Genomic DNA, 27,141 nt, shown 5'->3' with positions numbered 1-27,141 from the left:
TTAGCGTTTAACTACGACTTTGGAGGCCAGGGCTCCAATCCTGATTTGGCCATGTAACCCACTGGGTGCCCTTGGGCAAGTCACACTTTCTTAGCCTCAGAGGATGACAAGGGCAAAACCCTCTCTGTACAAACCTTGCCAAGAAAACCTCATAAGAGTCGCCATAAGTTGGAAACAACTTGAAGGCACACAACGACACAGACAGTACAGTACAGGCTTGCTTGTATTCAATGTGGTCTGTTGATTTATTCAACAAATTTTAATCATTTATTGATAATTACCCAGAAATGTCAGAGAAGTTCAAAAAAGTGAATTTAAGAAACAGAAAAACAAGAAACAACAAGAAGTGTGCACAGCATTTACAGCTGGAGGTTTTATGTGTATATGTGTGTTTCTGCGTGCACAAATATTGTTTATTTACTAGATAATAACAAATGGTTGTTTCCAGGTAAGAAAATAAATCACACAATCATACAAAATGGTTGTATTTGATGTGGTCTATTTATTTATTTAGTAGAATTTAATTACTTATTTGTAACTACCCAGAGAAGTACAAAAAAGTGTGTTTAAGAATCAGAAAAACAAGACGCAACAACAAGTGGGCACAAGATTTACAGCTGGAGTTTTTTGTGTGTGTCTGTGCCAATATTATTTACTTATTAGATAAGAACAACAATTTGTTGTTTCTAGATAACAACAATAAAGTTACTACACATACATGCAAAACAGTTGTGCCCTGCTACCAATCCCTTAGCTTAGATAGCTTAGATGGAAAGAAAGACCAGCTCCTGAGCGCTGCCTTTCACCCATCACTCCCAGTATCACCCAGTTTGAAGTCCCCACCATCCTATTGTGTTCTCTTCATTGTCCAGGGCGACCAGATATCCTGACTGCAAAGGGGGACCAGGCACTGCAAAATGTAGGACATTCAAGTAAACATGTAGGATGTGACACAATAAAAGCTAAAAACACTTAATATAAATTGTAGACCTCTGCTTCTTAACCATGCTGCAAATGGAGGGCATTCTTAAATCCCTCCTGGAAAAGAAAGTTGGCATGTAGGACGTGTCCTGGAAAAGGAGGACGTGCCTAGTCGAAGGGGCAGAAGCTGCCACTCCACAAACTGTTCCAACTTTGTTCAACGAGGGAAAGTTTCTTCCTTTGGACTCCAAATCCCAGAATCCCCAAGAACAAGAATGCCTTGATTTATTAATCTCCTTTTATGCTAAAATAATTTTTATTCGTTCCCAGAACATTAAAAACATGGCACTAAGACATTCACAATACTGAGGACAAAAAGACCCAAAACAAAACAAACAAGCCCAACAACAAACAAACAAACAAAACAACAAACACCCCAAAAGACCATAAGAATACCCCTAAAAAATAAATCATTACTATATAAGCATTTAACCCTAACAATATATAGCCTAATATCCCCTTTTCTTTTGAGTTTAAAGGGAAGTTTGGAGGGATGGGATTAAAAGGGAGAAGAAATATCCTTAGCTATCAAAAGTAGCACGGGCTGCATCCGCACTGCAGAAATAACCCAGTTTGAGACCGCTTTAACTGCCCCGGCTCAGTGCCAGGGAATCCTGGGAACTGTAGTTTTCTGAGACATTTACCTTTCTCTGCCAGAGAGAGCTCTGATGCCACAACAAACTACAATTCCCAGAACTGCATAGCAATTGAGAGCCAGGGCAGTTAAAGCGGTCTCAAACTGGGTTATTTCTGCAGTGTGGACTATTATTATTATTATTATTATTGGCTAAAATAAAAAGAAAATCAAAATCAAAATCTTCATAACGACTCAAATATTCTAAACCGAATTTAAAAAGGGGGAAGAAGGAGTTTCCCCTCAAGCATCGCTGCTCCTCACCAACTTTATTTATATGCATTCAGAAACAATGACAAAAAACACAACTTGCAATATACAATATATAACAACAACAACAATAATTTGTAGCCCGCCTTTCCTCGAAGGATCGAGGCGGGTAACGATAACAAAATATCACATCTACATTAATACCTGACACACATATATAGATATATAGATATACATAACATAAGCTCCTCACCAACTTTCGTCGCCTTCTGGAACCCCCCAAAAATGTGGGTCCAGATGCTCCTCCACAGATCACTCCCGATGGGTTTCCATGGCCGAGAAGGAGCCTCTGGCTAAGCTAGAGACACTGGGGACAACGGCCAAGGCTTCGTCGTCGTCTTTGGCCTTTTCTGAGAGGAATCCGCCAAAAGCATCTCTTCATGAAGGCAGAAAGGCTCCTCTCCCTTTGGCTGGCCTTTGGCCGCCATCTTGTGGCCACAGGCAAAGGCTGCATTCACTTATAGAAGCCCATAACACATGGCAGCAGTAACAGCCCCAGGGCTGCTGTGCCTGTGGTTGGTGTAGAAATGGTCAAGATTCAGAACTTTTCTATGCTCAGAGGTTAAAAATATAGTGCTAAAATAGTGTTTGGAATGTAACATAATTTGGAAGATGCTAGCCACAGATGCTGATGAAACGTCAGGAATAAACTCTTCCAAGAAAGAGCTGGAAAATAACCCCTCAAACAAAGTTATTAAAAAAGAAATAAAATCACTGAAAAAACAAATTGAGATAATAGAGAGCGAAGAAATTCAGAATAAAATAAGATATATGAAAAAAACATATTTTGAACAAGCTAACAAACCTGGTCGTTGGTTGGCTTACAGACTGAAAAAACAAAGAGAAAAAAATATAATATCAGAAATTGAAACGAAAGACCGAAGAAGAATTTCAGATCAAAAAGGAATCAAAAAAGAGTTTTTGAACTTTTATACATCGCTTTATAATGACAACTATATTCAACCTGAAGACATGGAGAAATTTCTAAAGAAAGCAAACTTGCAAAGATTTACAGCTCATCAAAAAGAAATCTTAAATGCCCCCATAACTACGGCAGAAGCCATAGAGGCAATCAGAAAGGGGGAAAAAGGGAAATCGCCTGGTCCTGATGGGTTCCCTATTGAATATTATCAAACATATGAAGATCAAATACTCCTCCCTCTGAAAACAACGATGAATACAATTGGAAAATATAAGCTTCCAGGCAAATATCACATTGATTCTAAAAGAAAACAAAGATCCCAGCAACGTTAAGAGTTATAGACCGATATCTCTTCTTAACTCCGACTATAAAATCTTTTCCACAATCCTGGCAGAAAGATTTAAAAAAGTCTTAACAGAATGGATAGGAAAAGAACAAGCTGGTTTCCTGCCAACAAGACATATCAAAGACAACATCCGAACTATCATCAATACGCTTGAGTATTTTGAAAGGCACAACGAAAAAGAGATGGCTTTAATTTTTATAGACTTTGAGAAGGCCTTTGATAATGTGAATTGGAAAATAATATTTAAAATGTTAGATTATGTTGACGCAGGATCTCAAATTCAAGAATGGATTCGGGAAATCTATTGTAAACAGAGAGCAAGGCTGATAATTAATAACACTAAATCTGATGAATTTGAAATCAAAAAAGGAACACGGCAAGGTTGCCCATTGTCCCCTCTCCTCTTTATTTTTGTGCTTGAAGCGTTGAATCAATGTATAAGAGAAGAAAAACAGATTCAAGGTATGAAAATTAAAAAAGTAGAATACAAAATGAGATTATTTGCGGATGACGTGGTTTACAATTTGGAGAATCCTGTTAACAGCATTAATCCCTTGCTGTATATCCTTTCAGAGTTTGAAGAGATCTCAGGTCTTAAAGTTAATAGAGACAAAACTAACATGATCACTAAAAATATGAATGGAAAGGATGAGGAACAACTGGAACACTTATCGGGGTTTAAAGTTGAAGAAAAAGTTAAATACCTTGGTGTTGTGTTAACAAACAGAAATATTGACTTATATAACAATAACTATACTAAAATGTGGAAAGATATTGAGAAAGATTTAGAAAAATGGGGAAAAATTCAACTGTCATGGATGGGTAGAATATCTACGGTACAAATGTGTGTCTTGCCTAAAATTCTCTTTTTGTTCCAGACAATTCCTATTCTTCATTCTTTTAAACCGTTAGAAAATTGGCAGAATTCAATAATGAAATTTATCTGGAATAAGAAGAAAGCCAGAATAAACAGAAAGATAATGTGTGATAAAAAATCCAGAGAAGGTTTAGGAGTACCAGATCTAAAAATTTATTACTTTTCAGCAGTTTTATGGTGGCTTACAGATTGGATAACATTAGAAGATGAGCCTTTACTGAATCTAGAGGGAGAAAGCTTGAGATTTGGATTCCATGCTTATCTTTTTTATAAAAAAGACAAAGTACATAGAGATTGCAGACATCATGTGCTGATAAGAGCATTGTTAAAAGTGTGGGAAAGATGTAAAGGCAGACTTTGTAATCAAATTGTTCAAAGTTGTTCTCCACATGAAGCCTTCTTTGGAAGAGAGGCTATTCCAAAAAAAAAGTGGCTTAGATACTCAGACCTAACCAAGCATATACAAGGTAAACTGTTATTTAACACTCAAAAGGAATTAAAACAGCTAGGAATTAATGGCCATTGGTATTTATTTAGACAACTTAAAGAAAGATGGAAGGTAGATGTGGCAGAACAGGGACTAGCATGTAAAAAAACCGCTTGGGAAGAAGTAATGGAAAAAGTAAAGAAAAAGGTAATTGCAAAATTTTATGAAATAATTCTTTCATGGAACACGGAAGAAGAGATTATTAGGCATAGTATGATAAAGTGGGCTCAAAATGTGGGGCATAATATTTTGTATAAAAAATGGGAAAATGTCTGGAATAAAGGGTTAAAAAACACTGTCAATCAGGATTTGAAAGAAAATGTATTTAAAATGATCTATAGATGGCATCTCTCCCCATATAAAATATCTTTGATTTATAGAAATGCAAATCCCACATCTTGGAAGTGCCTAAAAACAAACGGAACATATTACCATATGTGGTGGTCCTGTGAGATCGCAAAGAATTACTGGTTGGGTATTTATAAAATAATTACTAAAGAGATGAATATTCAAATCCCTTTTACTCCTGAGATATGCCTTTTAGGTATGCTTGACGATATTGTACAGAAAAAATTTAGAAAACTGTTATTTTATTTATTTACATGTGCAAGAATTGTGTACGCGAGATTCTGGAAACAAAATCAGGCCCCCTCTATGGAGAAATGGTTAATGAAATCTTTTGAGTCGGCAGAATTGGATAGAATGTCTTCCTGGGCGAAAGGAAAAAGTGAAGACCAAATCAAAGAAGAATGGCAACCACTTTATACTTATATTAAGGAAAAATGGGGAAATATTATGTTAATTTGAAACATGTATAATTTATAATCTATATTAGGGGATTAGAATAGCTTCTGGGTTATCTAGCAGCTTGTGTCTAATCATATAAAGACCTTATTATAAGTTATATCCGGACTGTGATAGTTAAGAGAACAGAGTAACTTTAGAATAAGGTTAAACAAAAAGGTACAGAAGAATTTAAAAACGAAAACTGATATAAAGGTAACAAGTACTAACATGTAAGGACGGATGGGGGAAATTACATAAAAGAATAGTTTACTTAAATAGAAGGATAACAAAACTAATTTTGTGTTCCCTAAAGAGACTAGGGTGAAAGTTGATAAATTTCCTTTTATGTCTTCTTTCTTATTTTCTCTTAATAATAAACTAGTAGGGATCACTTTTGTATACAATGATCGAAGGACTAGTTGTTAAGAAAGAAACAAACTCAAGACATAACACAAGAACATTCTCTGAATGTAGAGTAATTTGAGCAATGGGAAGTGCGTTCCATGTTCTATTTTGTTATTTTAGTTATGTAATAGGATATTTAGGTGTCGGTGAGGTCAATGTTAGATTATGTATTGTAATGTCTCTATATGTGATGTATAAGTGTTATTGTGGTTTTGGTGGTATATGTTTGTTAAATTTTTAAAAAATAAAATTAAAAAAAAAAAGGAATAAACTCTTCCAGAACATGGACACATAGCCCCACAACACCCCCCCCCACACACACACACAAACACCTATGGATGCCGGCCATGATGAAAGCCTTCGACTTCACAGTTTTTATATACCTTGGCTCAATCATTAATCCAAATTGAGATTTATTAAAGAAGTGGGAATAGTAAGCTATGAAGGAACTAGATAAGATCATGAAAGCCTTCGACTTCAAATTTGGGAAATGGCTCCTCTGACTTTAAAATTTTAACCCCAATAAAAGAAAGTGCGGCCTGTTACAAACGGGCCTTAAAGTGTGCGCTCCACGCGTGCTAGGGTTAGAAAGGGCGCCCTTTCCGGACGCCCCCAACCCTAGCACGCACGGAGCACACACAAAATGGCGGTGGCCGTTCCACATGGCAGCCGCCATTACAACGTCACGACCGCGCCGCCTCTATACAGGGGGGCGCGGACGTGACATCGTCATGCCGTGCCAGGGTGAATAGTGCGCCCCTTCCCCGGCCGCAAAAGGAGCTCTGAAACGGAGCTCCTTTTCCGTTTGCATCGCTGGGCACAGCCTTCAGACGTCTGCGCCCAGCAACGCAGAGCCCCTTTCTCCTCCTCCCCGCTGCTGCGGGGTGTCCTTGGGGCTTGAAGCCCCAAGGACACCCCTTTCCAGGCTGCGGGGAAGGGGCCTTTTGCCGCTTCCCCGCAGCCTGGAAAGCGGCAGATCGGGGCCTCAGCGGCTGCCGCTCTGGCCACTGAGGCCCCAATCCGGCTGGGAAAGGGGTGGGTGCAGGCCGCCACTTTTCAGTGGTCTGTAACCCGCCTACAGTTGGCCCTTCTTATACACGGATTTTTTATACACAGACTCAAGCATCCATGGTTTGAAAATGTTCAAAAAAAGTATAAATTTGTAGTTTGTGATTTGTAGTTCAAAATGCTATAAAAAATTGTTCGCTTTGAATTTGAGAAGTCCCAGAATTTGGAATATGAAGTTCCTCTGGGAACAATGCTGCAGCTAAATAAATTATGGGCCTGAACAGACAGGCCAAAATTAAGCTGCTTTGGGTCACTTTGGAGGTATGCTGTTTAAATGACACATGCATCTTAAAAGGCCAAAAGCTGCGCCAAAGCTGCGCTCCAGTCCTTAGTCCAAGGCCCACAGTCCAGAGGAAGTAGACTCAAGCCTTAACATACCGCTATGCTCCCATCTTTTTTGCTGGTGTGATCATCTAACTGAAAGAAAGAAGTTGCCAATTTCTTTATATCAGTTAATTTCAAAGGTTCTACAGGATCTCACTACATTTTGGTACAAAAACATTACTAAGGATTCCATATGGTGTGATATGGAAGGCAGTCAATAAGGTTTATCACACGGGAGGAATTTATCTTAATTTCGAATGAAAAGGAAGTGGGACCAGAATGCATTCATGTGTATTCACTAGTTCAGCGAATTTACGTGAATTCGAATTGTGTTTGAACTGACTTCCCATTGCCGGAATATAGCTTGCCATTGCCTGAAATTGCATGTGGTAGTCTATCATGCAATAATGTGAAACCCCATGATGATTGCTTTCGGACTGACTTCCCATTGCCAAAAATTGTGTGTGGTAGTCTATCACGCAGTAACGTTAAACCCCATGATTGTGTTCAGATTGCCATTGGATTATACTTCCAATTTCCCTTGTCTGATAACGTCCAATGTGTAGCAGGGTTGACACCATGAGTTACAACACCGGCTGATACAAACCCTAGTGACACCACTACAGGTAAAAAGTCTAGAGCAGATCATGAAATAAGACAGTCTGTAAGTACATAGAAAGAAATGCTGTGATTATTAAAAGTCAGCATGAGTTTCTCAAAACAAGTCATGCTAAACTAATCTTACCTAAACTAATCTTATCTCTAGACCAAAAGCACCAGAGGAAGTAGACTCAAGCCTAGAGAGGCCAGGATGGCACCATCCCTGCTATCCTGCCTGCGGCTGGTAAATATGTTTTTGTGCAGTCAGGTCTTTTAAGCTGATAAGGGCTGGGTTTTTAATGTTGTGTTACATAATTTTTAATGGTTTGTATTTTTAACATGTTATATTTTTAATTTATAACTGTTTTAACTCTTAAAATTGTTTAATTGGTTTTTAAACTTTTATTTATATTTTTAATATTGTTGTACCGTTTTAAATTCTACTGTTTTAAACTTGTTTGCCTCCTTGAGCCCCTATATTGGGAGAAAGGCGGGATATAAGAAAATAATAATAATAATAATAATAAAAAAGCTCATGCTGCCAACTTTTCTTTCAGTTAGTCTCAAAGATACTACAAGATCTCTCTCTATATTAATTCTACAGACTAACATGATTAGATCTTTGAATTCTAATCTTATCTCTGTTTTTGATAGAGTTGCACTGGGCCCTTCTCATCTGCTGAGGTTCAGTTTTGGGGGGCCCTACAGACAGAAAAAAATGTATATGATCACACATTCATTCACATCAGTGAGTATGCTTGCATGCAGCACCATTGAATAATATGGGGCCTGGCAATCCACAGTTGGTCAAATCCACATATTGCTAGCCTGTCAATGCATCAGGCCCACCGTACAGCTTCATAGATGAAAGGAATGCTATGGACTTAGCGTATCTTCATTTCAGTAAGGTCTTTGACAAGTTCCCTCATGATATTCTTGCAAACAAGCTAGTAAAGCCTAGACAGTGCTACTGTTAGGTGGTTTTCCAAAGGGTGTCCATCTCAATCTGGAGAGAAGTGACAAGTGTGTGTGTGGGGGGAGGGGGGCACACTGTTCAGTCCTGGGCCCAGTGTGCTATTCAACAACTTTATAAATGAATTGGATGGCTGAACTGAGGGCATGCTCATCAAATTTGCAGGTGACACCACATTAGGAGTAGTAGCTAATTACCCTAGAGGACAGGATCATAATTCAAAATGACCTTAACCTATTAGAGAGCTTGGCCAAAACTAATTAAATGAATTTCAACAGAGAGAAATGTAACTTAGAATAAATGAAATGCACAGACATAAGATGGGTGACACCTGGTCTGACAAGAGTAAATGTGAAAGGAATCTACGAGTTTTAGGTCCGGTACAGATGGTCCTAAAGGGACTGCTGGATTGGGGCTGCGGCAACCACAAGCTGTGGCCCCGATCCAGCATTTTTTTGAAGCGGCAAAATGTCGCTCCTTTTTGGGGCAGAAAAAGGGTGGCTTTTCTGCCATAGTGCCAGCTTTTTGGTGCTCCTGCGGTGTGCAGCATATAAATGCTGCACCACCAGAACACCGCAACACTGCCTGCCATCTGGTCGAGTGGGTGGTGTGATGCTGGCTTGGGGGAGGCGTCAGGGCATGTGTCATCTAAACACCATGCCCCCCCCCCCAAGCCACCCCCAAGGTGGCGTATTGTGCCAGTCTGCTTTGCCCATTAGTAGACCACAAGCTGTATATGAGTCGATAATATGACATGACAGCTAAAAAAGGCAATGTAATTTTAGGGTACATTAACAGGAGTATAATATCTAGGCTGAGTGAACTAGTAGTACTACTCTATTCGACTTTGGTCAGATCTCACCTGTGTACAGTTCTGGTCACCACAATTCGAGGATACTGACAAGCTGGAATGTGTCCAGAGGAGGGCAACGAAAATGGTAAGAAATCTAGAAAACCATGCTGTATGAAGAGCAGCTTAGGGAACTGAATATGTTTAGTCTGGAGACGAAAAGGTTAAGAGGTAACATGATAGCCATGCTAAAATATTTGAAAGGATGTCACTTTGAAGATGGAATAAGCTTGTTTTCTTCTGCTCCACAGTCTAGGACACAGAGTGATGGATTCTAGTACCGGAAAAGAGATTTCGCATAAATATCAGGAAGAACCTTCTGATGGTAAGAGCTGTTTGACACACTGTTTCAGACAGTGGTGTTGTCTCCTTCTCTGGAAATTTCTGCACAGAGGCTGGGTGGCCATCTGTGAGGAGTGCTTTGAATGCATGGCAGGGGGTTGGACTGGATGGCCCTTGTTGTCTCTGCCAATTCTATCAAGGGAGCTGCAGCCCAAAGATGTCTGGAGACCCTGAAAGTTTAGGGTGGCTAACAAACATATATATACTTAAAACATAAAAATAACAAAGGAAATGCAAAACAACACAATTGTTTAGGATAAGATGTTGAATAGTAACATAAATCTTATCCTAAATATAATTCTTATATAGGTTTTGCTCCTGCCAGCTCTGGTAAGAGAGAGTATTACTACATTCATTGTCTTTTCTAATGTCTTCTCAAAGTAGGTCTAAAGTGCAACAGCCTCAATATAATCATGTTCACTTCTAGATGACACATTTGTTCATCTTTTGGGCAGTCCATAGTATCGGTAGAACTCTTCTTCAGCACGACACTTCATGTGTGTTGATTTTCTTCACTTTTGTCAGTTTTCTTTGTTGTCCAGCTTTCACAACCATATGTAAAAATTGGAAATGAATGGATAAATCTGACTTTCGTTTCTACTGATATATTTCTATATTTGAGGATCAATGGTGGAACAAGCTCCCTTGGATTGTGGTGGAGTCTCCTTCTTTGGAGGTTTTTAAACAGACGCTGCATGGCCATCTGTTGGGGGTGCTTGCATTGTGAATTCCTGCATGGCAGGGGGTTAAACTGGATGGCCCTTGAGGTCTCTTCTAACCTTATGATTCTGTGATCTTATCTAGTTTCTTCATAGCTTAGTATTCAGATTTCTTTAATAAGTCTCAATTTTGATTAATGATTGAGCCAAGGTATATAAAAACTGTGAAGTCCAAGGCTTTCATGGCTGGCATTCATAGTTTTTTGTGGGTTTTTCAGGCTATGTGGCCATGTTCTAGAAAAGTTTATTCCTTACGTTTCGCCAGCATCTGTGGCTGGCATCTTCAGAGAATGCTGGCCTAGAAGACACACACACACACACACACACACACACACACACACACACACTGTGTGACCCTGGGTCTGGAGGAATTCCATGTTAATCTGTGCATTGTTCTGATGTTGATGGCAGGGCCTCAGGGTGGGATTAGTGTCTGCTAATTGGTGATCATTATCTACTGGGAAAGCCCCTGACTCTTGGTGGGTTCTCATTTGCATTTGCTGAGTCCTCATTTTGGTGTTTTTAGGATTGGTAGCTTTGTTCACTTTAAGGGTTTCTTTTTTCCGGTTGAAATTATCCAGATGTTAATGGATTTCAGTGGCTTCCCCGTGCATTCTTACCTGATAGTTGTTGGCACGGTCCAGAATTCCAGTGTTATCAAACAGTATTTTATGCCCAGGATGGTTTCTAACAAGTTCTGCTACTACTGATTTTTCCAGCTGACTCAGTCTGCAGTGTCTCTCATGTTCCTTGATTCGTGTTTGTACACTGCGTTTGGTGGTCCCTATATAGACTTGTCCACTGCTGCATGGTAGGTGGTAAACTCTTGTAGCTATGAGAGGGTCTTCCCTGTCCTTCGCTGAGCACAGCATTTACTGGATTTTCTTGGTTGGTTTGTAAACCATTTGAATGTTGCGTTTCTTCCAACTCTGTTTCTATGATTCTATGATTCTATTAGCCAGTTTCCCTATTCTGTCTGTGACTCCCTTGATGTATGGTAAAAATACCTTCCCTTTGGATGGTTGCTTGTCTTCACTCCTCTGGGTTTTTCTGGGACTGGACACACTTCTGATGTCTGAGCTGAAATAACCATTAGCCTGTAGAGCCCACTAGGTGCTTCAATTCATCTTCCAAGAGATGGGGTTCACAGATCCGTTTTGCCCAGTCTAGCAGTGTTTTTATTGTGCTTCTTTTTTGTCCTGGGTGATGGTTGGAGTTCTTGTGCAGGTACTTCTCTGTTAGGGTTGCCATAACTGGCAACCTCCAAACCGGGACAAGTGTCAAAAATGTAGGACAAATGTACGACAAAATTTTCACCCCAAATGTAGGACATTTTTTTTAAATGGAGGACACGCAAAAAACTTATTAAAAAATTTAAAAATATGTCCTAGCTTCGGGCAAAATTTTGTCCTCCATTTCACATTTGTCCTGGTTTGGAGGTCGCGAGCGGGGGCCGGGGGACGCATGCGCCACCTCCAGCAGCCCTTGCACGCGGACGCTCCTGGGGCCTGGGCGAGTGGCCACTCCTGTGGCTGTTCGCGCATGCGCCACTTCCAGCTGGAGCGGCCGCTTGCAAGGGCCGCTGGAGGTGGCGCATGCGCACCCGAGCCCCAGGAGTGGCTGCGTGCAAGGGCTGCTGGAGGCAGCGCATGAGTCCCCCGGCCTCAGGAGTGGCCGTACGCGAGGGCCGCTGGAGGTGGCGCATGCGTCCCCGGCCCCAGGAGCGGCCGCGCACAAGGGCCGCTGGAGGCGGCACATGTGCGTAGCGACCGCTCCAGCGGCCCTTGCGCGAGGCCGTTCCTGGGGCCATTTGTGCAAGGGCCGCTGGAGGCGGTGCATGCGCACCCTGGCCCCAGGAGCGTCTGTGCACAAGGGCTGGAGGTGCGGCCGCTTGCCTTGGCCCCAGACAAGCGGCTGCTATTGGGGCCTGGGCGAGTTGCCGCTCCTCCGGCCCTTGCTAGCGGCTGGAAGTAGCCGCGCGCAAGGGCTGCTGGAGGCGGTGCATGTGCGCAAGGGCCGCAGCAGCGGCTAGTGTGGCGGAGCATGTGCGCGTGATGCCAAAAATGCACAGAGCGGCCACTCGCAAGAGCAGCCACCGCAGTGGCAGCCAACGACCCGGCCCGGGGCAAACCCGGGCCAAATTGAAAAATGGGACGGGACCGGAAGGACCTGTTAAAAATTGTGAATGTCCCGCCTGGCAACCCTACTCTCAGTGTGTGTCAGTTTTCTGTGGCCCAGTGTGTGGCCCAAACGTTGATTCGGTTTGTGAATAACTAGGACATCTAAGAATGGCAGTGTTCCTTCCTTTTCTTTTTCCATTGTGAATTGGACCCAAGCAAGTCTTCAAGACAGGGAACAGCCTGCAGCTATCCCTGTTACAGAGCAGCCAGCTCTCCTTGCTGAAGAGCCTCATATGATGAATATGAAAGAACATGATGAAACATGTGATGCCGTAAAAGCAACATTAATTACAGACGGCCCTCCTTATCCACAGATTTTTTTTTATCCACGGATTCAAGCATCCACGGCTTCAAAGTATTTTTAAAAAGTATAAATTTCAAATAGCAAAGCTTGATTTTCCACTTTATACAAGGCACACCATTTTGCTCTGCCATTATATTTAATGGGACTTGAGCATCCACAGATTTTGTTATCCTTGGGGGATCGTGGAACCAAACTCCAGTGGATATCAAGGATCCACTGTAAAAGCTTTGCACCTAAATTATGAAAAGCCTATAGTCCTTTCCAAGGGGAGTAGCGTTTGTGTATATAAATAATATTATAATCAGATGATGGGAATGGCAAACCTGCCTCTGAACAAATCTTGCCAAGAAAACACAATGATAGGCTTGCCTTAAGCTGCCCTAAGTCTGAAATGACTTGAAGGCACACAACAACAACAGACAACAACTGGTATAAATAGGTGTAAAAGAGCTCTAGCATCCCCCAACAAAGTACAACTCCGAGACTTCCATGGAATGGAGCCAGGGAAGTTAAAGTGGTGTGAAACTGCTTTATTTATGCAATGCGGCAGCAGCCCACGGTTGGATCAGAGACAGGTGACTAGATGTCATAGCCACAGAGGAGGACAAGGCACTGCAAAATGTAGGACATTCAAAAAAACATGTAGGGCATTACCAATGAAAAGCTAAAAACACGAATGTAAACATAAACTCATGCTTCTCTCAGTTATGCTCAAAACGGGAGACATTTTGAAATTCCTCCTGGACAGGCTGAAATGTAGGGCATGTCCTGGAAAAGGAGGACATCTGGTCACCCTGATCAGAGATGGAAGCTGAGGGGGAGGGATTTAAGAAATAAATCTAATCCCTGGAGATCCCCTTCCAGTCATTCTCAACAAGGAGGCCTTGATAGTCAATACCCTGATTCTGCAAAAGGCAACTTCCTATGTTCTTATGGCTGCTATCAATAAACAATTTTCAGCCCCAACCATCAAGTCTCCAGCTATGGACAAAAAGCAAAAAAATAAATAAATCACTGTGTGTCCTGAAAAAGGTTACTATATTATCTACTTCCTAAATCAAAGTTCTTGTCTTCTGGCTTCTTTCTGTTCTTGTTGTTGTGTGCCATCAGGTTGTTTCTCATAGAATCACAGAGTTGGAAGAGACCCCAAGGGCCATCCAGTCCAACCCCCCTGCCATGCAGGAACTCACTGTCAAATCTGATTTATGGCGACCCTAAGGCAAACCTATCATGGGGTTTTCTTGGCAAGATTTGTTCAGAGGAGTGTTGCCATTGCCTTCCCCCTGAGGCTGAGCGAGTGTGACTTTGCCCAAGGGCACCCAGTGAGTTTCATCAAGCAGGGTGACCACATGTCCTGGCTGCAAAGGAGGACAAGACATGTGCAAAATGCAGGACAGGACCAAACAAAAGTTAAAAACACTCATACAAAAGTAAATTCACGCATCTTAGTCATGCTCAAGTGGAGGGTGTTTTGGGTTTGTCAAGGCTGAAATGGAGGGCATGTCCCGGAAAAGGAGGACCCTAAGGCAAACCTATCATGGGATTGTTCAGAGGGGTTTTTGCCATTGCTGTCCTCTGGGGCTGAGAGAGTGTGACTTGCCCACCAGGTTTTGGGAGACAGTGTGGTGCAGTGGTTTGACTATTGGGACTACGACTCTGGAGACCAGGGTTAGACTCCCTCCAGCTCAGCCATGGAACCCACTGAGTTACCAGAGGTCCTCTTTTTTCAGGACATGTCCTCCATTTCAATCTTGACAGTCCCAAAACATCCTCCATTTTGAGCATGAGTTCATATCTGTATGATTGTTTTTAGCTTTTGTTTAGTCTTGTCCTACCTTTTTCTGGAACTTCCTACAATCAGTGGTTCCCCCAAAAGTGCGCTCTTTAAGGGAATTTTGGACTCCATCTCCCAGAATCCCAGGCCATGAGCCAACATGGCAGAGGCTTCTGGGAGCTGAAGTCCAAAATCCTTTTATAAAGGGCACAGTTCTGAAGGCCCACAACAAACAACATCCTCTTTTTTTCCAACCCCAGAATTGAGCGCCTGTCCCTTTAAGAGGCGACCCCTCCCACGCCGCTCTGCAAACAGTGCGGCGCGTGAGGCGTTGTTCCAGGCAGTTCCCCGCCTCAAAACCGTCGCCGCGGTGCATCTCGGGAGATGTAGTCCTTCGCTCCCTCCGCAACCGAAGCGGCGGAGTGGGCGGGGAACTACAATTCCCAGAAACCAAAACGCGAAGGGCTCCCCTGGCGCCTTGTGAGGCCGCGGTGTGGCAGGGCGGCTAGTTCAAGTTGCCATAGCGGCGGAGGAGGCGGCAGGAGCAGGGCGGTTGGGAGAAAGGGAGAACCTTTCTGGTAAGTCTTCCCAAAATGGAGAGATAACCCGGTTTGGAACCGCTTTAACTCGTTGTCTGACTCAAGGGTATGGAATTCTGGGAGTTGAAGTTTGTTGTGGGGCCCCACAACAATCTCCAACTCCCAGAATTCCATAGCAAAGAGGCAGACAACGAGTTAAAGCGGTTCCAAACCGGGTTATCTCTCCAGTCTGGATGCATTTTCAGAGCCCATAGGCAAAGATAATGAAAAGCCGTGCAAAGGGGAGCCAGAGTGACGTTGCTGGAGTCACAAAAGCCTCCCTGCTCTGCCTTTCTTCCTCCCTCTCCTTCCTGGTCCTCTGCACCAGTCTGGCTTCTTCCCAGCTCTGCCTCCTTGGAGCCAATGGGCTTTATTGAAAGGTAACCCTACTACCAGGGACGCCTAAGGGATGTTTAGCCAGGAGACAGGCCCACTGAATACACTGGGACTAATGGGAATGGGAAACTGGTGGCCTGCCGGATGTTGTTGGGCTGTAGCTCCTCTGGGGATAAGTTTTATGGTTGTTGCACCCTAACACCCAAAGTACCACAAATGACTCACACTGATTTGAAATATGCCAACTTGAGACTGTGCTTCACTCTTTTTAGGCTGCAATACAGCATATGCATTTACTTGGGGAAAAGGACGAATACAGCAAATTAGGCTTCTCAGTAGATATAGATAGGACTGCATCTTGGATTAGAGCTATTTGAGATGACAACTGTTATTACGACTCTCTAATCTGTGTTTCAGAGAGATATAGAGAAACAGGAATTGTAATCTTCTGTTGACGTTGTGATTGTGGCCTCTAATTGTTGCTGCGTTTCCTGGATACCTGCTCCTAGTACTTCTCTTCCACATCATAGTTTAAGGATGCAAATCTATCCATGTGTAAATGGTAACCCCACTGAACTCCATGGGGGTGGCTACATAATGCTGCTAGTCTAGGCAGCAAATGCACCAATACTCCTCCGTATGTGTCTGGCAACTGGCTTCCATGTGGATGGTAATGCTGTCTGCCTAGACTGATTAGAAACTGTTCTCTCCAGGGCATTTTGGGAGCTGTAAAGCAGAGGTGGGGGTCATGTTCCTGGACTGCAACTCCCAGTATCCCCACCACTTACTGTGCTGGTTAGGGTTATTGGGAGGTGCAGTCCAATAGTCCTGGAAAGATTGGTGGTTCCCATGTCTATTACAAAGGAACTTTTAAAAGACCCTTAAATAACAACATTGAGCAATCTTTGGCAGTTGAACTGCCAATAAAGCTAATACAGTGGGCCCTTGATATCCACTGGGGTTTGGTTCCAGTTCCCACCATGGATACTAACATCCAGGCAGTGCTCAAGTCCCATTAAATACAGTGAAATGGTGTCTCCTGTATAAAATGGCAAAATCAGACTTTGCTTTTGGGAATTCATATATTTTAAAAAAATATATTTTCAAGCTTTGGATGCTTGAATCTGTGGATCAAGAATCTGTGGATACAGAGGCATCTGTATAAAATCTACTTTTCCTCATGATAGTGAGGAACAGTCCTCTGTCAGTACTGAAAAATGTAAAATATGAAATTATAGATAGCTATTTCTAGTTTTGAACTGGAGCGGAACATGGTTAAATCGGCTCAAATGAGACGTCACTAAACCAATGAAACACTGGCATGGAGTTTTCTTCTTTGGTTGTGGAAAGTCTTGGCAGTATTACTGAAATTGTCTTGTTACTTCCTTTTTGAGAATGTGTCCACCTGAAATAGTATGGAAAATTGCAGGTGGCCACATTTGATTGATATTTTCAATGTAGATCAGTAAGGTTTACTGCACTTATAGAATCATAGAATCGTAGTTGGAAGAGACCACAAGGGCCATCCAGTCCAACCCCATTCTGCCATGCAGGAAATCTCAATCAAATCATCCCCGATAGATGGCCGTCCAGCCTCTGCTTAAAGACCTCCAAAGAAGCTTGTAAGCTTAGTCATGATATTTTTGGCTTTGGTTTCATTTGGAAGGGATATTATTTGGTATTGTTTTTGTCATTACTTATTGTTTATCCTTCCATGCTTTTATGAAATGACCGATAGGTGCCCACCTTCCCCCAGCAGGAGAGGTTCAACTGGTTGCCTTTCTACAGCTGTGTTGGAAGACTGGACTGGGACTTATAGGGTGACACTGTGGATGTAGCACTTCAGGGACAGGTCTTGCTCATGTCAGGGTGACCAGACATCCTCTTTTTCCAGGATATATCCTACATTTCAACCTTTTTGTCCAGGTAGAATTTCAAAATGTTCTGAGCATGGCTAAGAAGTCTGAATTTATATTTATGAAAGTGTGTCTACCTTTAATTTTGTAAAGTCATACATTTCTCTTGAATGTCCCATATTTTGTGGTGCCTCGTCCTCCTTTGTGGTTAGGACATCTGGTTACCATGCTCCAAGTTCTGTTCATAGTTGAATCATAACAGTATGAGCTGAACTACAATTGATGTGCATTAATTTTGATTTTCCTCACACACCTTTCTTCCAGAACTGGACTCCAAGATGGTTTAGGATGGTACAGCCATATCAGAAATTCATCTCCCTTTCAGCCTACTTTTTAATTTTTTAAAATTCTGTTTTCTTTTATTGAAGAAAAGAACAGCCATGGTGGCTCACATTGGCTTAGATGGTATCAGTGACTCACTTTCCTTTTCCTGTTGATCGTCAGTTGAAGAAGTTGCGGCTAGTTTTAACTATTTCATAAGGGGTTTCTGATAACAGACTGAGAGAATGCAACATTTCTAGTATAATGTTCAGTCAGTATTTTGTTTGTAATTGCTTTGTGTAACTTCAAGGCAGTAAATTCCCTGGCGAATTGTTAAATTCAGGCAAATTGCAGAATTCTTTGGAAGCTTACCAAAGGTGGCCCACTGGTGAAAGATTGGTAATGGTGGACGAGCTATTTATTTTCTACTCTTATACTGCTAGAATTCAAAGATATAGCTGTGTCAGTAGAATCGGTATGAAGAGAGATCTTGTAGCACCTTTGAGACTAACTGAAAGAAAGAAGTTGGCAGCATGAGATTTCATAGACTTCAGTCCATTTCCTCAGATGCTTTTGGATGCTACCAAACCCACCCTGATTTCATGTGATTAGGTGGACTATAAATAAATCATTTATTATTATTATTATTATTATTATTATTATTATTATTATAAAAGCATCTGAGAAGTAAACTTAAGTCTAAGAAAGCTCATGCTGCCAATTTCTTTCTTTCATTCAGTTGGGAGTTTATCAAACAGGAGGAATTTCTCTTAAATTTGAATGAAAAGAAAGTGGGGCCAGAATGCGTTCACTTAAACTCGCTAGTTTCGCGCAATTACGTGAATATGCATTGCATTCGAATTGGCTCCCCATTGCCCAAAAATAGCATGCCATTGCCCAAATTTGCGTGTGGCACTCTATCACGAAACCACATGATTGCGTTCGGACTGACTTCCCATTGCCTGAATTTGTGCGTAGTGGGTTATCACACAATAACGTTAAACCTCATGATTGTGTTCAGATTACCACTGGATTATACTTCCAATTTCCTTGTCTGATAAACTCCTTGGTCTCTAAGGTGCTACAAGATCTTCCTATGATACTGCTATTTCTCTAAATATCCAGATAGTGAGATTCATATATGAGTTCTGGGCTTTGCTTTCAGCTCATATGAATCACTTGACCCCAGGAGGACTCCGGCATAAGCACAGGGTTCAAGGGGAATTTGATTTTCAACAAGTGAGCGGAAATCTTTTATTAGCACATGGTCTGATCTGAGATTGGTCAAAATAGCAGCACAACAATTGTATAGATAACTAAAAGCCCCGAGAACAGGGTTCTGAAATCATGTTTGGATAAAACAAAGGCCCTGCCTCTTGAAAGCAACTGCAAACCATGCCCTAGAACCCTCTGTAATGTGCAGTTTCAGAAAAAGTATTCAGGGATTTAGTGAGCAATTTTTAAAAAGCATGCATCACAGTATCTATTATTCCTGTGCACTGAAAGAACATGGTGTTTGATATTCTGTCTGTGTTTGGGGAAATGCATGAGCACAAGTTTTAAAAAAGCTAAATATAGCAATATAGCTAAAACCTTTGTGTTTAACCTCCTTGCTTTTGCTTATCAGGTGTGTTTTTAGGACAGCTGATGTGGAACACTCCATTCATTTCATGTACAATTTCTATTATTGTATTAGAATTTCATCAGTTTATAGTAGATATACAAAAAACAAACAATGTATTTAAAGAGTATCTTTAGACTGGCCAAAATTATTTATGAACTTTGAATTATAGTTGCAAATAGTAGAATAATGTATCTAAGAAGTGGAAGGATTAGCACAATCTTCTTTAAGGTCTGATTTCTGGAGAAAAACTGACCATAACACTTCCATTTCACTCCTTACTGAGTTATATAAATGAGAATGAGAGCTGTTAGTAAACATTTTTTAAAAATGCCCTATTTTGGGATGTAGTTGAGCCAATTACATTTTCTTCTCTTTTTTTCTTCAGTGCTGCCGTTGGCACTGTTTTTGAATGAGCCTTTTGTTTTGCTCTGTAAGAATGTAGCTTCTATTCTTTTTAATTGACCAATTGTTTTGGGAGATGTACTGAAAATAAATAGGATTTAAAAAAAACAAGTTTGATGTTATGGGCAAATTTATTTAAGGTTTGTTATGGAAGCTATGTCTGTTGTGCTTAGGACGGTGTGTGCGGATTACTTCTCCATTTTAATAGTACAGCACAAGATCTCTTCATGTGATGCTGTCAAGCTATATGTCAGGATAGTTTCAAGAACACCAGAATGAAAGCATATGCAGAGGGGAGAGTTTCACACTATTGGCTTGACTGGGCCTGCAGTGTCCCAATGTCTCTCAGCCCCTCCTCCTACCCTGCCTGCTTTCTAGATAGCCGAAAGGAGGGAAAAGAATCCTAGCTCAGTGATTTAAGATAGTAGGGTTTCCTTCCCCATCTCAGCTGGTGATGATGAGCTTCAGCCAGGGACACGATGACATCAGGACCATGTCTGTTAACATCTTCTGACCTGTGAAAGGAGTCCTGGTGACATTGTGAGTTTGAGCCTAGGGCTCCAAGGTTGACTCAACCTTCCATCCTTTTGTAGGTCGGTAAAATGAGTACCCAGCTTGTTGAGGGCAATTGTTTTATAGGTTATAAACCATGTAGAGAGTGCTGAGTTCACTATTAAGCGGTATAGGAATGTAAATGCGATTGCCATTGTGGTGGGCTACCGCGCAAGAGGTGGTGTATGGCTGCCCATCCAAAAGTCCTAGAGAGCCAAGAACTGTGGAAGAGGGACATGGGTACAATTTTTCAGTGCAGTGTTTCTCACCCAACCCCTCAACACCATTGATAAGTGCTTCATGTATGTCATCTGAGATGTTCAGGAGCAGAGGAGAAAATCTGAACAAGAGTTTGAACCTCCATAGAATAAAAGCAGTGAATAGGAACAGTGGTGTCACTAGGCAGGTGCGGAACACACCATGTGACACCCTAAGGAGACACCAATTCAAAAAATTTTGAATTTTTAAATGTTTAAAATTCTTTTAAAATTTTCTTTAAAAACACCATATTTTAACCAAGTGTTCACTATGTGTAGATAAATACATTTAGGTTGTGTGTATGATATTGTAATTTAATGGTATATTTTTAATTTTGCTAGTTGTGTATGTCACAGCTATTAGTATTACATTCAGTGATATATGGGAATCATTAGTGCAAAAAAGCATTACTAAAGATTCTGTATGGTCTGAAATAGGAGATGGGCAATTGGGGGGTGGTGACACCGTGAGTTACCACACTGGATGACACCAACCCTAGTGACACCACTAATAAGAGTGCACCAGTATTCCCAGGACTAATGTGCAAGGATTCCAGTCCACATGCTGCCACTCATGTGGATGCATTATTTATATATGGCTCCTCCCTCCATAACTGTCATCTTTCGGCCTGTGAGGGAGGGAATTAGTCTGGCCCAGCTCCATCAGGGCTAGGCTGAAAAAAGAGGCTCCTCCCTCTATAACTGTCATCCTTTGGCCTGGGAGGGGGAGAATTAGTCTGGCCCAGCTCCATCAGGGCTAGCCTGAAGAAGAAGAGCCCTCCCTCCGGTCCATCTGCCTTGGTCCAGGCCTCAGAGGGAGGGAAGAACTGCTGGACCTGATCTCCTTCCTCCCTACCATTCCCTTCTCCTTTTGTGTCGTGTCTTTTAGATTGTAAGCCTGAGGGCAGGGAACTGTCTATTATCCTCTCTGTTGTAAGCCGCCCGGATTCCCAGTGATTGGGCGGCATATAACTAAATCATATTATTATTATTATTATTATTATTATTATTATTATTATATGCATGTCCAGATTTCTGCACATGTGATTGTTCTTCAAAGAAATGACTCCTTTACTCCTATTAGGCCTGGCTAGAGTAGGACATTTGAATCGGTCGAATTTGGCTGTGTGTTGGCTCACCATCCAGCAACTGATCTATTGGGCCTACCATAGTTGGAAGTAACCAGTAGAAATCCAGCCAAGGAAAGGACCCATGGGAACTGCTAGGAGTTCTCCTTGTTCTTCAGTACCATCCATTAGTAGTTGTAACACTGAAGAGGGATGGGAGAAGATGCCAGCCACAGATGCTGGCGAAATGTCAGGAAGAAACTCTTCTAGACTATGGCCACATAGCCTGAAAAACCCACAAAAAACTATGGGAGAAGTGTCTGTATAATACTGCCTGCTTAACCGTTTTATAGCACGGATGAAAATCTGAGCCCCTTCAGTTGTTGATCTCCTATTGCCATCATGCTTCACCTTGGCCAGGCTGATTAAAGTTAGTGAGAACTGGCCCCAGCTCTGTTTTGCAGGTTCTTCTTGTGATAGAAGCATCCCTCTATAGTAGAACAGCTGAAGTTGAGCATAGGACTGAGCAATCATAGAATAAGTGGTATTTCAAATCAGGAGAATGTCTCAGTTGCTTTTGATTTGATCTTTTCAAATCCAAGTGCTGACTGAAGTTTCAATTGTAATTGCAATACCCTGGGAGTAAGCATTGTTGCATTCAATATCTGAGTGTGCTAAAGATTGCACTGTGTGACTAGCACAATATAATTGTATTGACGAAACGAAAACCAGAACTAATTCTGGTTTTATGTTTTATGGAAGGTAAATAAAATAAAGAAGTGATAAATTACTACGAATTACTCAGTGCCTGCTGTGACATTCTTTAAAGGGAAAAAAGGTTTAATTTCAGCAGGTTTTCAGCAGGTTTTGGGGTTATAGTAAAATGATGTAGTAGTGATTTAAACAATTGCTTATGAAAGGTTCACGTATAGTACAGCCAGTGTGGCATAGTTATTTGATTGTTGGACTATGATTATGGAGATCAGCATTTGATTCCCTGCTTGAGCAGAAAAACCCACTTGGTGACCTTGGGCATGTTACAGTCTCTCAGCCTCAGAGGATGGCAACGGCAACCCCCCTCTGAAGAAACTTGCCAAGAAAACCCTGTGATAGGTTTGCCTTAGGGTCATCATAAGTAAAAAATGACTTAGAGGCACACAACAACAAAAACAACAGCAAACATACATTGATGGCCCATGAAGGCAAGCAATATTGTTACTGCATTGTTGTGCTATTATCCAAACTTCTTTTATATATTTAGTGGGAAGAAATCTTCCAGTTTGCAAATTGTGATTGGCTCATAAAGAAATTATTTTTTTTCTGTATCCCAGGTGAAGGCACTCCCATGCCCTCTGGTGTGAGAGGTTTGGCTCGCCATCCCAGTTCCATGCTGTCCCAACAAACTCATGCAACTCTTAGCTGCATGTTCAATAAAGCCTCTTTGTTCAACATCCTTACTGCAACTAACTTTAAGACTGAACTAACAGCTTGTGTTACTTCACCCAGGCTGTGACAAGAGAGAGAGAGGGTTTCATAATCTTCTCACCTTCTCTGAGCCTTAGCTTGAAGGTCCAGGGAGGCAGGGAGGAACTTCTATGCTGGTTCCAAGTCAGCCTTTTCAGCAATAAGTGGTCATGGCCCATGCTTCCACCAGTGACCCCGTATATCCCACCAGATTCCTTCTTAATTTTCCAGAGGGGCGTGGAATCCAACACCTCTCGGCCGGAGTGCAGTACCTGCTAGATGTGGTGTCTTGCCTAACTCTCTCTCCACTTTTGGGTCTCACACCTTTACATGTTCATGGTTGCCAGTTCAGGGTCTTCGTCTTCCCCGCTGCAGGGCAGCAGTCCACTTTTTTCTCCAAGGAAGAACAACCACCATTCTCTCCCTCTTCCCGACCCCCTCATGTATGCCCCCTCTCCTTCAGTCTCTCTCTCCATCTCTTTGACCACGCCTTGCCCTCATCTCTTATATCCAGACTCACTAGTCCCTCCTTTTTCTTCCGCTTCCAGTTTCCCCTGCTCTGGGTCCTTCCATCTTTCTCCTGCCTCCAATCTCTCTCCTTCCAGCTTCTTCTTCCTGGTTTGCCCCCTTTCCACCCCACAACACCCTGATCTCTCCTCGGCCACCCTACTACACTAGGTTAAATCTTTTACAGACTTGCAGTGCGGACTCTATTTGCTAGATGGTCTTCGGTGTAATTTTGTACTCTATGATTCTATGAAATCACAGGAGTTATTCTGAAACAAGCCAAAGTATGCTTAGACTTAGTTTTTGTTTCTTGGTGTGAAAGTAGAAGTGTTATGTTGTAACATTTTATGTTTTATAAATTATACTGTATTTGTTGTTTTTAAAGATACAAATGGCAGAATCCTCCAGTGACTCTGACCACGTACGCCATAGAATTGGGAGACGGGGTCCTGTGAGAGCAACTAGAACCCGAAATCATGGTGTTGAAGATGTCACAGAGAAGATCCATGCTTTAGCAAGCACTTTACAGGTTGTGAATAGCAGTTCACCTTGCATAACATGTTGTATGTCTCTTGTGCAGATAAAAAAAGGACTCTAGTTCTTCTCTGTGAAATGGTTGACTTGTCTTGCAGCAGTCTTGTTGGTGGAGTATATATTTTGGGATCAAACCAAAGAAGGTTACTGCAGTTATTTCTGTTGACTGTTTGAATCCCAGCTAGTGCTGATGGAATGCTATCCATTTGGTTTGTAGTCCTAAAACAGTGGTCCCCAATTTTTTTTGTTGCCATCACCCCCTTTCCTCTTGGATAACAATCCTAGGACAGCCCCCACCCCCCCAAACATATTTCTTGATATTAGGTCTACTATTCTACTGCACATTCAAAAAAGCCAATCTCGGTCATTGCTCCCTTTAGCACCCAGTCCCCATGGGAGTAGCAACCAAGTAGCTGGATGAGCAGTAATTGAGAAGCCTCTTGCCTATGCCATCCTTGCGACAGAGCTATCACTAGAGAGCATGCAGGCTGTGGGCTGCACTGGGTGACACAATAAGTTAGATGACACTACAGCCTACACCCTAGCAATGCCACTGTTGCTCCCTAAACGTCTGCCTTTTGGAAGACACAAGGAGCTCAGATGAAGAGAATGTATGGCCAGAAAGTAGGGGCAAATGAAGCCTCTCCTTTCTCTGACCACTGAGTTTCAAACACCTTCTGGGAGATGAGGAGGAGACAGGGCAGGATTTTCTGGGTTCCTCCATCCTCTAGGTATGTGAGAGGGAGAAGCAGGCAGAAGAAGCATGGAGAGAGTGAATGTGAGGGAGTCTGTTTACCATTGACACAAGAGACTCCAGGTGATAGGGTTAATGGGAGGGTGACAGCATGAGTTATTGCACTAGGTGATACCAGTCCTACTGATGCCACTGCCTTGTGGCAAATATCAGTGTGGGCAAGAGACCTCTAAGTCACTGCTTAGCCAGCTGCTCAGTTGCAGCTCCCAAGGTGACGAGGTGCAAAGGGAAAAGCTTCTTCCTAGTGAGAAAGGACGTTGGGGTGGATAGGGGCACAGCAGGTGTGTCTCTAGGGGGTTTAATGGAAGCCAGATGCTCTGGATTGGAGACTGGCATAGAAATAGGAAAGATTTTAGATTTTGGAGCCAGTCCAAGGCAAAGGGCTCTTTCCAATAATTGACCCCAAATACTCTTCCTTCTCCTTCTCCAAAGATGTGCCTTCCCCACACAGCTTCAAGTGTTCATCAAAACATTGTTCTTTTGCTACCTCTTCTCTTAGCCTGTCCAAGGAAAGAAAGCAGGAGCAGTGGTGCAACTCCAACCTGCCAGTCCTGGCAAAGCTCACAAAGCTTAAGCAGTGTACCAAATCTGAAAGCTCTTTTTGCCACCACTTTTTCCTGGCTGCCAGTGGTCTTAACACTTCACTCCAGTCTGTTAGTCTGTCCCAAAATGGCACCACTCCAAGCCACAGAAGTGTGCCCAGCACCCAAGCCTTGTGAGAATTTCCCAACGGCCACTATAAGCAAAAGATGTAGCTAAGGAAGTGAGCTCATTTGGAGAGGTGAAGAACAGGAGTCAGCGCCACTCAAAGCTATCAGCATGGCTGTGTAGTGGTTTTAAGGGACCCTGAAAAGAAGTTTCATGCAACCCCCAGCATCGTCTTAAAGGCTGCTGGTTCCTCTTGTTTTTCTGGTACAACAGTATTTTGACTGAAAGGCCCCTTGCCATCTCCTTTTCCCCTCATTGCCCCCTTGGATCTTTCCACTGCCCCTAGAGAGGGTGTACCACCTACTTTGGGAATTACTGTCCTAAACTATAATTACCGGTACCTGCAAATGTGTAGTTTGGGTTGTATGGCTCCCACAATTATTAGTTAAATGTTGAGGGAAAGGGTAAGGGTTTAAGGTATCTATTAAAGGTCTTTTTTTGGAGGGGGGAATACATTTTTTTACATATGCCCGCTAAAACTCTTGACATTACCTTTCCAGTAAAACTGTGTCCCCAGTTGGTTCACAACACACTTAGAACGTCAGCCAATTGAAATAAATTAAAATAAAATAAATGTAGGCAATTTGGTGGCAAAGTTGCAAGTTAAGAGTTAATCGAATAGTACTTATATTGGGGGGAGGGGACTGTTTTCCAGAAATTCTTTGATAGTAGGAGTCAATCTAGTAGTAATTATAATTTGTTCCCCCCCCCCCCAATGGTTATGGTGAAGATTTTTATCAAAGCCTTATTAATAATACAAGCAAGCACATTCAGTTATAGATCGATTAAATCAGTAAAACCCCAAACAGATTAAGAGGTTCAAAGTATTTCTCCAGACTGGATGAATGAATGAAATTGGAGGGCAGACAAGTGAAAAATTACATACAAATGCAAATTGATACTCTTTGGGGCTACAGATCTTAACTTCACATAAACTGTTGGGGTTTAAATTGGCTATTAATACTTAGGACAGAGCTTTTATGGCCACAGTGGAAAGATTTATTTATCCACATTAGTCCCCAAATGAGCTACTGCAAGTATATTACATATAAGCATCTCAAAATTGAGTTCCTTTACTTGGCAGTAAGGAAATATTAGAAGCATCAGAGATTTTAAAACTGTGATGTTTGTAGTTGGAATTTTGGTTCAATTATATTTTCTTTTAACATTTCTTTTAAGGATACCAATCGGAACCTGAGACATGTGGACCAGATGTTAGGCCAGTATCGAGAATACAACAATGAACAAGCAGAAGCAATTGCAAATGTAAGCAGCCCTTGGTAAAACTTAAAATATACTACTTGCTGCTCATAAAAATGTGATAGATGTGTTTTCCTTC

General features: G+C 41.9%; 2 protein-coding genes across 6 annotated transcripts in view; one reads left to right on the top strand and one right to left on the bottom strand.

The window, feature by feature from the left end:
- TSHR (thyroid stimulating hormone receptor) overlaps nucleotides 1–2,305 on the bottom strand; it is a 90,721-nt gene extending 88,416 nt beyond the window's left edge. Inside the window, exon 1 of the mRNA XM_089522334.1 lies at nucleotides 2,079–2,305. The gene's annotated coding sequence lies outside the window, so the exon portion shown is untranslated. The remainder of the gene's footprint in view (nucleotides 1–2,078) is intronic.
- Nucleotides 2,306–7,896: 5,591 nt separating this feature from the next.
- The window catches only part of CEP128 (centrosomal protein 128), a 282,591-nt gene continuing 263,346 nt past the window's right edge, over nucleotides 7,897–27,141 (top strand). Inside the window, exons 1-4 of one of the 5 annotated variants that reach the window (XM_089522329.1) lie at nucleotides 7,897–7,944; nucleotides 9,775–9,848; nucleotides 24,192–24,335; nucleotides 26,982–27,068. In XM_089522329.1, coding sequence (XP_089378455.1) covers nucleotides 9,846–9,848; nucleotides 24,192–24,335; nucleotides 26,982–27,068 — 234 coding nt within the window. In that variant the 5' untranslated portion in view covers nucleotides 7,897–7,944; nucleotides 9,775–9,845. Of the gene's footprint in view, nucleotides 7,945–9,774; nucleotides 9,849–15,350; nucleotides 15,421–24,191; nucleotides 24,336–26,981; nucleotides 27,069–27,141 lie in introns of those variants that run through there. The other 4 variants (XM_089522331.1, XM_089522333.1, XM_089522332.1 and 1 more) reach the window with 4 other exon arrangements.

This window comes from Sceloporus occidentalis, unplaced genomic scaffold (assembly GCF_023333645.1).
Source record: "Sceloporus occidentalis isolate IW3139 unplaced genomic scaffold, rSceOcc1.0.p SCAF_4, whole genome shotgun sequence".
Lineage (NCBI taxonomy): Eukaryota > Metazoa > Chordata > Lepidosauria > Squamata > Phrynosomatidae > Sceloporus > Sceloporus occidentalis.
The sequence above is the reverse complement of the archived record's forward strand: the minus strand, read 5'-3'. Positions and strand labels throughout refer to the sequence as shown.